An 18,346-nucleotide genomic window follows, 5' to 3' on the forward strand; every position below is an offset into this window, starting at 1 on the left:
TTTTTTTTAACTGAGCTTATATCTAAAGACTATAGTCTAATGAGAATCGGAGAAGTTTTGTTTTTGTCGAATTTTGACTACTGAAAAATATTGGGGAAAAAGACAAAAAACACACTTTGGGAAGTTTTCCTTTTTTATCCAGCTTTTTATAAAACACCAGCAAAAGCCGGCTAATTTATTCGATTCCCTTTAATAGGTGTAGGAAGTCTACAGAAAATAATCGGAAGTGCCGTAAGTAACTTCGAAAGCATTTTAAATACATATATTTCCAGAAATAAAAAAAATCCGAATATGGCTATGGTCTCAACTGCAGAAAATATGAAATTTGACGAATCCTAGACAAAAGGCTGTGCGTGAGAATAAAATTAATACAAAAGTAAACATGTTTTCATATGCGGGGAACTTTGGCTTATATGGTTTCAATAGACTAAAAAATGCATTCCACCAATTGCAAAGGTAGAGCGTTTGTAGGATTCACACCATCATTCGAAATGGGTGTCGGTCTAGGGAGCAATGACGTTTTACGGTAGAAATTAGTTCAAATTTCGTTTATAAAAAAATATAATAAGAATTACGAATTCGAGGATAGCTAAGTAAAGTGTTAGTTTTTCGTAGTGGCCATTATAAATGCAAATGTTTAAGAGAGTAATGAGCTTGTGAATTTCTTCCGTTTGACCCCAAAATGAATGCAAAGCTTCTCCCATGCCTACAAATAAATATATTAATACGGTAAAGGAAAAAGAAAAATGAATCTGATCAAAGATTGTACCTAAAATCCAGTGATTGTACCTAATGTACCTTTTAGTCATCAAACGTCGGAAAAAGGTACAATTGTACCTACTTTTTCATCCCTGAACTACAGATACATACGTTGAGAGGGAAAGTAAGCTGAGAGTAATTCAACAAAGGCAGTAGAGAATTAAGACTTAGAACTAAAATAGACGGAAGCATTAGGCAATAGTTAAAAATACACAAATATATAAATAAATAAATCATATTTTAAGTAAATAATTAGACCTTTTTTCTTAGCGCTGAGAAGAGCATCAACGTCTCTTTTGTTGAACACGACTTTTGCCTCTTCGTGTGGTTTCAGCCTAATATAAATTTTCCCCGAATAGAGAAAGCAGACGACAGAAGCTTTTTCTTCTTGCACTCAGTAGCATACATCATAACCTCCCGCGCAGATCTCGTTAGGCTCTCATGTACATAGACCTGTCCATAGCCAGGCAGCCCGAGGTCCGAGAGTATTAATGACCTCTTATTTTTTTTGCAAAACCCAGCAATCGATTTGAAGAGCTTTACCCGAACGTATGCGGTGTGCCCACAAATTAAAAAATTAAACTTTTTGTTTTGAAAGTGTTCCTGTTTTTTACATATACATATTTATACATGTATATATATATATATATATATGTATATATGTATATATACATGTACATATTTACAAGAATTGATTGTTGAAAGTAATGAGATATATACATACATATATGTTGTTTGAGAAAAAATTCTTACGATTTTACTGCCTTAAAAACTTATTTGCAAATTTTTACTAGAACTTACCATTAAGAAGAGAGTTTTTTTCTAAATGTACGGACAACTAATTTCTCCCTGCAACTCTCCAAATTTTTGTATTGAACCCCTCCTTTAAATACCCCTCCTAAATAACGGAATATAGCCAAGAATTATATTCGATTCACCCTATATTCAGTTATATAAGAAAAAGTGGAATTGGAAAATCGACTTTTGGGCGCCTAAATCGGCCAAATACCCCTCTGTGCATTGCACGAACAGTGAGTTAGGTACTTTCTAATTATTATTTTTTTTTATAAATAGCTCACGTATAAACGTCGTAAATGGTCATTATTCTTAATTTTATATCTTCAATCTCAAAATCGAAACTAAACAGGTAATCTGCACTGGGGGTAGAAACGTGATTTTTTTTGAGAAATGAATTTAGTCCGGTCAAATTAGACCAAAAATAGGAGAGAAGTTACAAAAATTCCCACCCCGCTGAAAATTGGTAGGATTGTTCAAAACACCATCATAAATGAAATCAAGAAAGTCCTCATCGATCCGATACCTGGAAAAAAAGTGACTCGGGGTCAAAGGTCACAAAAACGGGGTTTTCGCGATTTTAAGCAAAACGGTAAGTTTATCATAAAGTTAGTTTAGACAAAAATTGTGGATCAGATAATTATCCATAACAAATGTCTAAATACTTTTTGTCCTAAGAGCCACCGTTTCCGAGATATAACGATTCAAAAAGTTGGAAGAGTTGTAATAGTAATATGCACACGTTTCCACGCCATCTTTTTTTACTTATATTATATTATGCCTATTACAATTCTTCCAACTTTTTGAATCGTTATATCTCGGAAACGGTGGTTCTTGGAAAAAAGTATTTAGACATTTTTTATAGATAACACTGGATCACAAATTTTAATTTGGTTTTTCTTCTCAAGACGCCACTATCCATTTCCTACGTAGAATTGCTCGGTGATTCCGAAAATCGAGTTAATTTTTTTTATGGATACGTTTTCGAGATATTTGCAATTTATCGTTATTCAGCTTAAAGCAAAAATTGGTTCCTTTTAATCACGTATATCTTACGAACCAATTTAAAACTCTTCAAACAAAATACGGCAAATGAAAGCCAATGAAATTCTCCATAAACCGTATATACATCACTTTCCGATAGGGCTTACAGTTTCTGACAAATTAATTAATCATTCCAGCTTTTTCGATTTTTTAATAAAAAAATGAAAAAAATCAAAATTTAACAGAGAAAAAATTTCAAAAATAACAGGTTCTGTGCCAAATGTTAGCATTTGTACTAAAACCCGTTCTGTTACAAAAAAAATCAAAGTAGTGATGAAGAATATCGATGGATAAATACGATATATGAGTGGTCAAATGAAAATGCGCAAAGATTTTTTGTATGAAATACGAGCAGTAAAGCGTGTTACTCATACGCCAGGTACACCCGAATCGTTATATTTCGGAAACGGTGGCTCTTAGGACAAAAAGTATTTAGACATTTGTTATAGATAATTATCTGACCTACACTTTTTGTCTAAACTAATTTTATGATATACTTACCGTTTTGCTGAAAATCGCGAAAAACCCGTTTTTGTGACCTTTGACCCCGAGTAACTTTTTTTCCAGGTATCGGATCGATGAGGACTTTTTAGATTTCATTTATGATGGTGTTTTGAACAATCCTACCAATTTTCAGCTGGGTGGGAATTTTTGTAACCTCGAATGTCTACATTGACCGGACTAATTATATGTTTTTTGTTTTGTTATTTTGATTTTATACATATGTGCAGTGACGAGCAAAACTGTAACATGGTGTATCGCTTTTTATATCAGCCGCCGCTTTCTTTCCAAGTTCTAGCGACGTTCATACTTTTGTTGTATATTCTTATTGGTACATTGGTGCATATTTGTTTTTTTAGTTTCTGGATGCAATTTGGAATACCTTAAGTGTATCTCTGTAAAAATTCTGGAGATAGATCCTTGGTTTGCTTTCACAGCTCATGTATCCATTGGCGGACTTGGATACTGAGTAAGCTGCGATTTTAGTTGATATGGAAAATTTTCGACGAGATTCATATCCGCGGATTGTGGAGGTCATTTCAAATTAGCAAATTTTTGCTTTTGCATCCAGTCTTTGCGAACATGTGCAGTGTGTTTTGGGTGATTTTTCAGCAGAAACTCTCATTTTTCGACTACATCTTGCCAATTTTGTTGAAATATGAACAGCTACTGTTCCTTACGCATAATGCGTACTAACGGACCAAAAAAATTTTTGAAATACAACCCCAAACTATTATTGACTGACCACTGTGATTCACAGTTTGCCTTGCATGATGCGCTTAGGCTTAATTTGGGTCTTTGATCCAATACCATGCCCGGCCATCTGATTGAAAGCGATTAATTAAGTCTTGTGAGACCAACAAACCTTCAATTAAATCTTAAAAATGCGTTTTTTATTGCATTCTGTAAGGCCGAATATATCCCAATAGGCAACGGTCCGGTTTTCGTGCGATCCAGCAAAATGCTACCATTCTCGCACATGTATTTTGATCAAAATGGTCTTTCTACTTTTATTATGCCTTTGCGTTCAATTTGACAATTCTTCACCTAGCTGTCTACTGCTTTGCTTTCAATTTTAATACCCTAAGCGCTTCTGTAATAGTGGCTGCAGCGCTACTTGCTACTATGTTCACAAGATATCGGACCGTAATATTTTTTTGCCGACTTCCTTTGTCCTTAGTAACACTTTAGGCTATATTTTTTCTCAGTCTTAACATTTTCATGTGGCGAACTCCACAATTTTTTGCCACTTTTCCTACGGTCCCGCCTTTCCGCAGTAAATCTATTATTTACATTTATGTTTCCTGATTAACCATATTATTTACTAGTAATCGCTTCTTGAATAAATTACAATACAGAAAAAAGTCATCTGACTTCCAACAAATTAAAAGATAACTATAAAATGCAATACTGTGAGTGAGTGCAAAACTGTTAATTTACATTTTTGCCTGCAGGTTTTATTATTGTTGTTGGATAGAGTTCAAATCTTTATGAGAGAGGGAGTAGCGGTGTACCAATAAGAATATACAACAAAAGTATGAAAGTCGTTACAACTAGGAAAGATAGCGGTGGCTAAAATAAAAAGTGTTACACCATGTTACAGTTTTGCTCGTCACTGTATGTATGTACATTCGTTAATAAATTCAAGGAACTGAAATACAAAATTTTAGTTTTTTTGGTATGGAATTAGCAAGTGCGGGAATTCCACCACATCTGGGAAATTCTCGGGGCCAACGGGGATAAAAAAAATGAGTTGGCATAAAGGAATAAAGGAATCACAGAAGAAGGATTGGCTATACCTTTTTCATGAAGATAAAACCATATTTAGTATTTTTCCCTCCGCTACATATGGGGACGCAACACTGTGCGTCGCTAGCTAAGCTCGTGAAATGCGACAGTAAAGTAAACGCTAGCCACACTTCCATTTTTTGGGGATCTGAAGAAAATTTTAGTTTTTATCTGCGACTTTAATTTTATATACAGCACAATAACCACTGTTGCCACTTGGTGCTTTTCGCACTAAATTTAGAGCTTTTCTTTATTCACAACGCGAAAATTTTTGTGTTAGTGCTTGGTGCTTTTGTTTTTGGTTTTAAGACACCAAATCTGGAAATCTTAAAAAAGAGGGGCAAATTTATAGCAATCGTAAGTTTTTTAAGCAACTTTAAAAAATGGAAACAAAACCATGTCACAATGACAATCATATGTGGCAACATACAAAATATGTGGCAGCGCTTTCAATCATGCCAGAATTACATTCGGTAATTCGCCAATGCTGGGAGTAGGAAGCGACCTTTGGACCTTTAGTTTGGGCTGAAATTGTTATAGTTTTTTACGACTATTCAAAAAAGCAACAGCATCTCCTAACAGTAAAATTATTATCTGACGAGCCTTTTGAAAAAAGAGAATAATCGAAACCAGGTGGAATTTGAAGAGTATACAGCGTTCTTTAACACAAAAATATTTTTCCCCACTATGCGCCAGTGGATAATACGCTCAAATAAGACACATTAAATAGGGAAATGAAATATCGTTCTATTTCAGATGTTAAGCTGTCGGAAAGAAAATGTCTTTACTTTCCTTTAGTTAACGAGATCATAAGAGACTGCAGTGTAGATTTAAACTATGTAGTTAAACTTCATTGTAATCAAACAAATTTCAGTTCCAGACTGCAACCACTTACATCCTCTACATTTGGAAATATACATATACATACATATGTATATATTTTTCGATCAAACTCATTTTATTTTCTGCTTTGTGTTTCAGCTTCTCGCCAGCAAACGAGGCTAATAAAGAACCTCGCTTTTTAAAATTCAAAACTTGGCAACACTGACAATAACAATTTGTCTAAAGCAAAAGATCGTTGAGTTTTAAACAAAATTCTTAATAAGTCTAAAATTACTGTAGCTATTTTTGAAATCGGGGGACAAAACTTCATCAAGTGCCATTAAAATATATTAAATTCCCCACTGACTTACGGCAAAATATTGACCGCTTTGTGAAAAATTCCATGAATTTGCTAAACTTTAGGGCCTTTGAGGCACGTCTCTCCGTTATCCGATATTAAAACTTTTTCGCAGGTCACGTTTTTATGACCAAATGAACCCTTTTGGGGGGAGTCTTGCTTTGTAGGACAAAGTTGAAAAATAAGGCGCAGTCTACTGCACATGCACGATGATATTCATTGAATTATTTTGTTAAACTATAACTACATAGGGGATCGAAGGGTGTTATTGACCACATAAGGAAAAATGTCTGTAGAAAAAACGGAAATCTGAATTTTTTCTCATTGGTAAATGGATAACGCAGGCCAACAAAAGCATAAAAAATATATGTGGTACGCATATATGTAATACTACTATATTGGCAGTAAGAGCTAGTACCGTCCGAAAACACTACAGTACAGATATATCAATAAACACGTACGAAAGAAAAGGAACACACACGTTTATAAATAAACACGTACACGACACATTTACAAAAACGGCACTCAAGTACACAATACATTTATAAAAACGGTACTAGACTGTCTCGCTTTGATTTCGGAATGCTTACACATTGAAATGTTAGCTTACTACCAATATAGAAGTATTACATATATGGTGGTACGGCATAAAGTTTCCATCAGTTCCAGATTTTGAAAAAAAAAAACAAATAAGCAAAAGGTGATGGAACCTGGCTTAAATTAAACCTCGACTACTATCTCTCAAAAGAGATCTTAAATATTTGAGATCTTAAAATATTGTTTAACATTATTATCTTAAACTATAGAAAATTTGTATGCATCTTTCCCTCCACATGGGGGCTTAAGTACGAAATGCTCTCACCAAAGTGAATAAACTGCCCAAAACCACGGGAACACAAAAAACAAATGTTCGTGCCTAAAATTAAGAGCACAACCAGCCACCGACGTAAAACCGTAGACAGTGTCAGCTGACACGGCCTATCTTATGGGATTCTCGTGTTAACGAAAACACCGCTGCATGACGATGACGTTGTCGTTGCATCTCTTTCTCTCTATCAAAAGCAATTTCATATATCGAAACGGACGGCACGTACGGAAGGGCTCTTAATGTCAAATCGCACAAAACTACTAAAAAAGACAAAAGATTTGAGCGGCAGCAAACTCAATAACTTTAATAATTGCTCATTTGATTCCCCTTATAAAAAGAAAGAAAAACAGCTAAATATCGATGGCTGATCGACCTATCTCGGCAGCCAGTTCGAAAACGCCCTATCTCAGAAAACTTTTAAAGAACGCCATACTTCAGAATGAAATTGAGGAATGCCCTCTTTCAGAACTTTATTGAAAAACACCCTGAGTTCTGAGATAAGGCGTTTGCAATCAAATTCTAAAATAGAGCGTTCTTCAACCAAATTCTGAAATAAATGGTTGTGTAATAGGGTGTTTTCGAACGGGCTTCCCAGATAGGTCGATCTTTCACTCAGCCATCGATATGCACATATTTATTAGCTAAAATTTTAATGCTTAAAATGTTTCCTCTTCTTCTGGCAGTTTGAAAAATAGTCCGGCCGACTACGGGCTAGTGAGAAGCAAATATTATTCGCTCAAAGTTGCCTTCAACAGCCCGAGAACCAACCAAAGAAACACAAATTGGGCACTTTCGGGCACCTTCGGACGAGCAAAAGAACAGAGTTATTGTGCGTCCCGATTTAAAGAATGCAAAAGTTGGCAACCCTGGTGCATGCCCCATTGAAATACATGTGCGCAGCTCAAAATTTGAGGTCGAGAGGATAACACAACTATGATTGGACGACAAATGTGCAAAAAGCCTAATTCTACTCTTGAAAGATTGAAGGCGTGCTCTCTTGGTCTACTCTTGAAAGATTGAAGGCGTGCTCTCTTGGTCTACTTACATTTTTCCTTCGATTGTTTTCTCCATTTCAATGATGATTGCTGACAATTTCTTTAAAAAATCCGGAGCGTAAACGATAACTATTTCGTCCTGCGTTATTCTTCGGTTTACTAATAGCATTGCGTCGCCAAAGTGTTCAGTCCAGTTCAGGAATGGTGCTATTTTTTCTAAATCCACCAAATTCATCGGATGATACATAGCTTCTTCGTTACGACGTTCTTCAAGTGGCATTGAAATGTTCGCTAATTTCGATTCAAACGCAATCACTGCTTCCATCTGGCGACGGGCGTCTGATTCAACAGCGCCCAGTAGAACACAAACTTTCGTCATATATTCTATATAGCCGTCTAAGACTCTGCGGTGGATTTCGGTTTTGTTGTTGTAATAGTCAGGTGTCGGCAGTGTTAAACCACCCTGATCGATTTGTATGGCATGGCGGGAAGAATTTTTATCATCCTCACCGACTGCCCACGCAAAAAGACAATTGAAATTGTACCTGAAAAATATGAAGCAAATGTGTGTATTTATATACCTAAACTCATACATAAAATTATAATATTTTGTTGAAATAAGAAACAATACGTACAGATACAGTATCGGTCATATCTATAGCACACCATTTCAAAGTGATATTGTGTGCAACTTATGTTTATTTATTTATTTTTAAGAATTTTCAATTAAAATACAGTTCTTTCTCTAATAAACCCCTTATAAACCCAAGTTTAACAATTGGTAGAAGACTTCAAAAAAGTGCAACAAATTTTCACCTAAGTTTCAAACTTTTTTCTCGGAAGTGTTAGAATTTTTTTGAGTACACAGTTTTTTAGCCCCTGCAATTTTAGTCTGATAATTTGTGAAGAAACATACAAATGATACAGAAGGGTGGTCAAAGTAACGCAACTGTAGTTGATTTCGCCAGATAAACGGAAAATATTTCTTTTTAAAACGTCAGATCGAAGAACTGGGAGAAAAGTTATTCACCATTTCTACAACATAGTTTTGTTTCGCGCTGCTCGAAGAGAAAAGAATAGCCAAAATTTGTTTAATGTGAGTGCAGAACTTGATATAGTATCGATGGGAATTGTTATCCTCCTATTTTCCTTATATAGAAATACATATTTACTTTTTAGGTACATCTATATACTTTTATCTAAAGTTTTCCGTAAATTAGGTACAATTTTGTAATTTAATTTTCCATCCCTGATGGAATATCAGCTGTAAAAGAGGACCAGAAACAAGCAGCTGACTGCTCTTTGTTCAATAAACATACCTCCTAGTCAAAATTAAACATGCCTAGCAGGGGTTGCATAGAGAATTTGACACAAATGAATTGCCAATTAATTATCAAGAACTTTGAACCTTCAAGGATATGAAATTCAGTGCGATATAGACTAATAGTAGAGACATCCAGTAAAGAGAAAATTTTTAATATTGTTTTTTTATTCTAATCTAATAAAGTAAAAAGGACAATTTCATACCCTTTTGCACAAAACCAGCTAATTTTCTTTAAATTTTATCTTTTGATACTGATATTGTCATTCTTCATTGTACTGAATTTTTTTTAAATAATTGTTTCAATTAATCAAATTCTTGAAATTTCCAAGCCAAAAAAAAAATTCCTTACGATCAGAGAGAAAAGCTAATAAATATAGTTTAAAAAAACACGCTTTTAAAGCATATCAAACTAAAAAGTAAAAAATAATTCTTAATATAAGTTGAAAATAATAATGAAAAAAATACTAGTATTATTGTGAAAAAGTGTGGGTTGCTCGATAGACGAAAAATATGGCAAAGAGCACCCCACGCTTTTTCACAATAATACTACTATTTTTTGTTCATTACTATTTTCAGCATATATTAAGAATTATTTTTTACTTTTTAGTTTGATATGCTTTAAAAGCGCGCTTTTTAGTTTTTTTAAACTATATTTATTTTTAATTTTTTACTTCGATTATTGTTAAAAATAAAATTTTTTCTAAATGCTAGAGTGCTCGAGCCGGAAAGTAAGTAGACGGTACGCATACGCAGACAGCGTGGTTGTTTTACTTGCTCTCATACAGAGGCAAATGTGAGGAAATTATTTAATCCTGGCGATCCTAATTAGGATAATGAGATAAACTTATGAAATTATTATATTGTCGCTGATTTTTGATAAGTGTACAAAGTTTGAATTAAATCTGTCCGTTTAAAGTGGGTCAAAATCGAGTCCAAAGGAGTCGGTTACAAACATACATACATACATACATACATACCCCTGCAAAAAATTTTTTGACTAATCTCTAAAGAGAGTATTCCGAGATTACTCTCAATCGGGTACAATTGGGCATTAATTAGTCGCAACTAGTCTCATACGGGTACTAATGGAGCTCAATTAGTCTCGACTCATCCCTTATAATTGGAGATCAATTAGTCCCCAACTAGNTTTCCAAAATATCGTAAAGAAATATCGACTTAGTAGAAGTCTGAAATGCGACTATGAATAAAGGTAAATTTTAAGTTGGTACTTAAATTTAAGTTGCAACTTGGTTACTTTCGACTTAGTTGCTGGACTATGAATACGCGCCAATGAAATGGCACACAGAGAGAGTATTCGCCTAACAAAACTGAGCAACCCGGTTCGAATCTCAGCTGGCGAAAATTTTTATTTTTTAAAAGTGACTATTCGCTTTTTATACCCTTTCGGGTATAAAGGTGAACAATTAGTCTCTTCATAGGACATGCTCGAACAAAAGCGATCAGTTCATTCCATATAAAGAGATCAAAAGAGGTATTAGTCGCATGCTCCTTTGCGATTGCTCCCGGAGTCATCCCGGATTAGTCCCATTTTTTGCAGGGACATGCATACATACATACATACATACAAACATACAGGTGAAACAGCGTAGTTGTCTCACTTGCTCTCACACAGAGGCTGTGTGAGGAAATTATTTAATCCTGGCGATCCTAATCAGGATAATGAGATAAATTTATGAAATTATTATATTGTCGCTGATTCTTGATAAGTGTCCGTATAAAGTGGGTCAAAATCGTCTCCAAAGGAGTCGGTTACAAACATTCATTCATACAAACATACAGGTGAAATTAATAAAAGGGTGTTAAAAAGGCAGTTTTTCTATTGGAGTGTGCACAGTTCGTTCTAGAGATGGGCACGGGCCCCTGCGTAAGCCCGCGGGTACGGGCCGGAATATTTGCTGTCAGCACGAACTCGTGCGTGCATGGGCGTTCAGTAAAATTTCATAAAAGCACGAATAAGCACGAAAAATCCCGTTGCTAATACTACAAAGTTAGATAAGCTTTTGTTTTTATACAAAAAAAAAAAATAGTACACATTAAAACTCTTTTGATAAGAGAAAAGTAAAAAAAGAAATATTTGGAAACCGATAGAAAAAATAAGATACTTAGTAGTTTTGTTTACATATCTGTACATAAAATACCTTCCACTTTTTCTACTTCCCAGAAAATATGTTATAAAAATCTTTGATGTAAAAAATTGATTCGCTTAAGTAAATATACCGAGGGCTTATATTCAATACCCTCTATCTGCAAAAACTCAATTTTTCAGGAGAGCAAAAAAACTGGTTTGTCAGCTGTTTTTAAAAGTGTTAATAATTTTAAGTACATACGCATGTCTTAAATATTTNCAGAAAATATGTTATAAAAATCTTTGATGTAAAAAATTGATTCGCTTAAGTAAATATACCGAGGGCTTATAGACAATACCCTCTATCTGCAAAAACTCAATTTTTCAGGAGAGCAAAAAAACTGGTTTGTCAGCTGTTTTTAAAAGTGTTAATAATTTTAAGTACATACGCATGTCTTAAATATTTACGCAATATACTAAAACTAGTTTTTTACTTTTAATTCATTTAATTTTAGTTTAAAGATCAGATAGAGGTTATTGCAATTCGAATTATAACTATTTATATAGAAAAATTTGCTGATAAAGGGTTTGGCAGAATAATGAAAATGTCAGTTCTTTAGACGTAAATACTATGTTAAACTAAGATTTTAATGCAGAAATCATAGGTGTGAAAATTCGTTCCCTTCTATTCCGATGTGCCCAGGTAACCACATAATTTTAATTGTGTTATTGTGTCAAAAGAGTATTTCACGTGATTTCGAAATTATATGAGAATCATTAGCACTATTAAAAGAGGTTTCGCTGGCTGGTTTACTGTCCGTTCAGATGAGGAAATTTCCTTCGTTTATAGAGGCGAAACGTACAGCTGATTCGGCTGTAAATGCCGAGCAGTACGGGGGAAAAGCACTGAAGACAATTGTAACACCCAGCCCTTTTGTTACCACCATATCTGGAACCGTCTGTGAAAATAAGCTCCCAGGTAATTTATGAGTATCAAACTGGGCAAATGCCCTTGCGGTAGAGTTTTTACTTTAGTAAGCATCGGATGATGTCGAAATCTTTGATGTAGCTTAATATACGAAATAAAGGTGTTTGCTACATCAGTCTTTTTGTTGAAAGCAGGATTCGACGTGAGAGATAGCTTTTATTGGCGAGGTGGGAAATGCACGGATGCTTTTTCTCCTCTGCTACATAGTAAGGTGTTTCTAGCAATTTAAGATGTTTTTTTGCGCAGTGTCCATAAATTACGAGCCCAAAGTCAACTTTTACATAATGACAGTTCTGCTTAAAAGTAGGTTTATTGTAAAAAATCAATCCAAATATTTTCAATGTATCAGTATAGGGGAGGGGTGTTAGACAAGGAGAGGGTTGGATGTATGTATTTATTTGTATTTTCTGCATATGCGAAAAAATTACTTTTTCAGCTTAAATCTGAGCTCCTGAAGATTTGGACCAATTGATTAGATCGTTTAGTATGTTAGAAAAAATAATTTTTACTTGCGTCAAGTCCTCAGTCTTAGAAAAAATTAAAATATCATTAGCGTATTTAGTTTGGCAATAGGAATAATAATAGCAGTTTCCCACTCTTGATGATATAACCCTTGAAATAAAATGTAGTTATGGAGTTTAATGACTCTATGTTTGATGGGATACGGATGATTTTTTAGAACGGGGTACGGGATTTGTCTGCACCAGGGCTTTTGCCTGTCATCGAAGGGATGGTTGGTCAAACTCTTAAATAGATGTAGTACAATTAAAACGCACTCGATTGTACTTAGATATAATTTACAAAAACAGTTTTATTTAATTCAATTTCACTTAAACGGCTAAGGCTACAATGGCGTGTAGTTCGGCTAACTTCTCTACTTCGACTAACTCTTACATTCTTACTTTCTACTTCTTAAACCTATTGATGGACGCTTCGGTCTTATTTCGTCAAGTTGCAAGGTTGCCGCCTCACTTAGTCGATTGTCCCTTTAATGATGGTTGCCATATATCTAAGTCCTATCCTACAATCGGCCGTCCTGACATATTATTCGACCTCGAATACTTAAGTCCATCTTTTCATATTCTCAGCCACTGTCGTAGTCTTTTTTGGTCCCTCCTGATTCCCAACTTTTTCAACTTCGTATCTGTCATGGTTTAGTTTAGCGACTATCGTGTACGGTCCCAAATACTTCGGTCTCAATTTCATGCCCACCCCAAACTGGGTTCTTTTGATGGCAACTAAGTCATTAACATCGTAATTAGTACTTTCTTTCCGACCTCTGTTAAATGTATTACGGTTCTCTCTCTGTATCTTTTCTATGTTACCACGCGCATTCTGTCTTGCTGAGTCACGTTCAGTGTTTAACTCCTCTAATTCTATTTCCCTTAGTATTGTTTGCAAATCTTGGTAATCTGTCATTCGCATCTCTAATCCCGTCAGAATTTTGAAGGGTGTTATCTTCGTACTTCGAGGTGCGGTGTTATTCAAAACTTGCTGTACTTTCGCAACGTGATTATACCACTGAGTCGGGTTACTCTGACACTTTTTAGACAGCATTGGAACAACCGTCCTATGGACGCGCTCCACTTGGCCGTTGCCCCGAGGCACACCAGTTGCAATTAGCAAATGCTGTATATTCTCTTTAGAGCAATAATCTTTAAAAACATTTGATGTAAACGCAACCCCTCTATCGGTTACAATCCGTTTCGGATTGCCAAAAACAGCCGATTGTTTTCCTAGTTTGTCTATAACCTCCTCCACCCCGGTTGATTTCGTTGGGTACAACCAAACGAATTTCGAAAACCCATCTATTATTACTAAAATATAATTATATTTCTTCCGTGTTTCAGTTAATGGACCGACATGGTCAATATGGTAAGTCCCTAGTGGCTCACAAGCTTTGTCGATTGGCGTCAACAAACCCCCGCTTTGCATCTATTATGATGCACTCTACACACGAATTTACTATATCTTGTACTTTTTTACTTAAATTTGGAATGTAATAACTCTTTTCTACTAGTTCCTGTGTTCTTTTGGCTGCAAAATGTCCCTGATTATGCGCCAACCTTATAATTTCATCTTCCATACTGGAAGGTATAACTAATAGCTCCTTTACTGGATCGCTATAAAGCAAATCATTGATTAAAAAGAAATTCTCATATTCTCTGGTCTCCACGATCTTTCTCACGGCTCTTATCCAGTCATCCTGTAACTGCGCTTCTCTTATTCTAAACTTTAGCGAGTCCTCTACCAACAAGCAATATACGCGACTGAGAGCATCTACGTGCCTCATGCGCGTTCCCGACCTATGTTCGACCACATAATTGTACTCCTGTAAGTACATTGCCCACCTCATACTTCTGTCCGGTACGTCTTGTTTTCTTACCGTCATTGCAAATGCGTTGCAATCGCTGATTATTTTAAATTTAACGTCCTTCAAGTAAATACGCCACTTCTTCAACGCTTTTATAACTGCCAGAACCTCCAGCTCAAACGCACTGTACTTCTCTTCCGCTGCTGATGTTTTACGACTCATATACTCTATAGGATGTAGCGAACGATCTTCCGTGTCTCTTTGTAACAAAACTGCACCATAGCCAAACTTGGACGCATCTGCATGCAATTCTGTCTCTGCTATGGGATCAAAAAGTTTTAAAGCGGGCGCGTTTACCAACGCACGCTTCAGCTCTTGAATTGCTAGTAACTGCTCTTCACCCAGTTCAAACTTCTCGTCCTTCCGAAGTAAATCTGACAACGGCTTAGCGACCATCGCATAGTTTTGAATGAAACGCCTGAAAAATGATGTTAAGCCCAAGAATCGTTGCAGTTCTTTTTTGCTCGCAGGAATTGGAAAATTCTTCACTGCCTTAGTTTTCTCTTCCGAAGGAAGAATTCTCCCATTCTCCACAATATACTCCAAAAAATTTATCTGTTTTTTCAAAATCTGGCATTTCTCCCACCTAATGTCCAAACCGCTTTTACTCGCATGCTTTAACACTTTCTCTAACTTATCTCGGCCCTCCATCTCATCCTTGGCGGGAATGACGATGTCGTCCATATATATAATGACTGTTCCTTCAGAAACGTTTTGTTCCGTTTTTCTTTGTTGTTAGTACTACTGGTGATGCATATTCAGACACGCTGTTCTGAATAATACCTTCTTTCAGCATGCTTGCCACTTGTTCGTCTATATAGCGTTGATCAGCGTGTGACACCCTACGTGGCCGCTGAAACACTGGTTTTTCGTCTGTTAAAATCAATTTCATTTGTATTGGCGTACTACGTGGCTTTTTTGGATAATATTCGTTAATTAATTTGCTAACGGCTTTGTATTCGCACTCGCTCAGATGCGACAGATCAACCTTATCTGACTTTACGCCTTCTTCGGTTTCTATTGAGCATAGTATTTCAAATTCTTTAGTTAAACCCTTGTTACCTCCCGTGACCTGGGATCCTGCTTCCAAAATGTCTCTAGTACCGTTCTGTTGCTCCCCGAAAACCGTATTCCGACTATCCTCATAGTCCCTTTTCTCACTGTGGATTGACACAACCCCTTCAGCACCACCACACGCACCACCAGTAACCATCTCAGCTACCGCGTGCTCCACTGCCATCTCAGCAGCTTTCACTGGTTTTCTAAACTCCACGCTTCCTTTCCTAAACACTAACTCCACATCTTGAAGCACATCATTTCCGATCATTGCTGCATACGGAATATCACGCTCCCTAACTACATGAAACGTTACGCTCAATGTTAACCCATCTACTTTCATATCGGCCGTAAAGCTGCCTAATGTGGTAAGCTCGCCTTTGCCTATACCAACCAATTTTTGCTTTTCACCAGTAAGGTCTATATCGCCCAACATAAACAATGTATCATATCTCATGATGCACGCAATGCATCCTGTGTCCACTAATGCATTAAAAGTAAAGTTATTGATAGTCGCGTCAACGAAAATCATTCCACCCTTACTGGCAAACTTTTCTGATTTGTTACCTACTGTATTCACACGCTCACTTTTGACTGCATTGTCTTTCTGCCCCTTGCATCCATGAGCATAATGACCTTTTTGCTTGCACTTAAAACAAGTAACGCTGCTTGACCCAGCCCCTGGACACTCTCGTGCAATATGACCTTGTTTGTCACACTTAAAACACTTTCTTTCGCTTTGTCCTTTATCACTCGAAGGTACCTGTGCTGAACTCCCTTTGCTTGTCGGCAACTGCGCACCCTTAACCTTCTCATACACACGAATTTGTTCCTTCAATTCACTAACAGTTCTAGCCTGATACAAAACACTTTTGTTTGCCCTAACGTCCGGTATACCCTCCACGAAATACTCTACAACGCTCCTTTCGTCCAATGCGATTTGCTTGCCCATTTCCAACAGAGCATACAAATATTCCTGCAAACTCTCTTTTGGCTGTTTGCGCCGGTTTCTTAGCGCTCGATGTACCTCAGACGCACATAATTTCTTACCAAATTCCTCGGTAAGGGCTTGCTTTAAACTGCCCCAGTCCCTTACACCCACTAACCCACGCACGAATAATTTTGCAGCTCCCTTGAGCAACTGCTTAGCATAAACAAACCTTTGCAAATTATTCCAACCGACCGTGTCAGCTGTATCGTCATATTCCTCAACCCAGTGGTGCACATCGTAAGTACCGTCACCGAAAAAAAATGAAACGCTGTCTTTGATATCGCGCAACGTAAATAACACCCTTTGCACATTCGAACTAGCTGTTGCAGCGTCAGCGTACAATGAATTTGCCGATTCGTTGTCGCTTTCTGCTTCCTCCTGTTCGTCACCTAAAACCAAATGCTGTAACAAACGCAATTGTAAGTCTTTTTTCCTGCCTGTTACGCTCAACCCCAGTTCCCTCAATTTCTCTTTCAACATATCTACTGTCATCGTTCTGATTGTGTCAGCGTCCATCTTACAATCTTCTTATTTTACTAGTCCTCAAATTGTATGTAAATTACACGAATTAATATTTCTCTTCAATCGTCAATATTTATAAACGTAGGTTAAAAAGTACAACTTAAAAATACTTTAATTTGTTTTCGTTTGCTTGAATCAAAGTAGTGTTTACAAATATACGAAATGCCTACACCTATACCTTTGCGTAAAGCAAAAGCTACACATACAACTATTGTACCCAAACAGCAAAATAGTGCAAATACAATTTCATTACAAATAAAGACAAATAAAAATTATACGCTCACGTTCCTCTGCTACGCTGCTTCTGTTGATCGCCTTCTGTTGCTCGGATTTTCTTCGCCTCTTTCACTTCGCTCGTTATTAACTCCCCGCTGATTCTGCTGCTCGGATTTTGCTTTTTGCTGCTTGTTGCCTTTTACTATTGCATGTATTATTTGTCTCGTTTGTTTATTTGCGCTTTTGCCGCTTTATACGTGCGGTATTTCTTTACTTTTCGTCGTTTTGATTTTCGTGTCTTTGAATTTTCTCTACTTTGCTCGTATCGTTCTTCGTGTTGCGATTTCCCCTTTACACTCAAATTGTCTTTGTTTGTTCTTTCTTCTTTTTTCCACTACGTCTGCGTGCGGCACTTTTCACACACACTTCTTTCCTATCGCAATCGTCTACAGCTTGTTCTCGCTCTATTTTTCGTGTTTATTTCGTTTACTTGAAACAACTATCGCTTTATTTTTCACTGTTTTTCATTTCACTCGTTCTTTGCGTGCTTTTCACGATTTGAAATACCCGTCGCTTCTTTATTTATTTTCTTTTGTAATTTAAATTCGTTGTGTTCTTTTTCTCACTCTCACCTTTGTGCAAGCTACCTCAATTTAAAATAACCGTCGTTTATATATTTTCTTACTTGTTCTTTGCTATTTAGCTCGTTTTGTCTTTTTTCTGATTCTCGCGTGTGTGCGTATTTCATCACTTTGAAATAACCGCCGCTTTACTGCTGCGGCTGCGTGCTGTCCACGGAGCACCGGCTACTTTTCGGCCTTAACACTTGCCTATCTTCAACTTTAGGCTTTTCGCTTAT

The 18,346-nt window shown here is 36.3% G+C and overlaps 1 protein-coding gene across 1 annotated transcript in view; it reads right to left on the reverse strand.

The window, feature by feature from the left end:
• Nep3 (M13 family metallopeptidase neprilysin 3) overlaps positions 1 to 18,346 on the reverse strand; it is a gene marked incomplete at its 3' end in the record, with an annotated part of 293,210 nt that overhangs the window by 45,505 nt on the left and 229,359 nt on the right. Inside the window, exon 6 of the mRNA XM_017609640.1 lies at positions 7,981 to 8,475. Within this exon, the coding sequence (XP_017465129.1) occupies positions 7,981 to 8,475 (495 nt within the window). The remainder of the gene's footprint in view (positions 1 to 7,980; positions 8,476 to 18,346) is intronic.

The sequence above is a fragment of the Rhagoletis zephyria genome, unplaced genomic scaffold (genome assembly GCF_001687245.7).
Source record: "Rhagoletis zephyria isolate East Lansing unplaced genomic scaffold, Rhagoletis_zephyria_1.1 Rzeph_scaffold_00241, whole genome shotgun sequence".
In the NCBI taxonomy this organism is placed as follows: Eukaryota; Metazoa; Arthropoda; class Insecta; order Diptera; family Tephritidae; genus Rhagoletis; species Rhagoletis zephyria.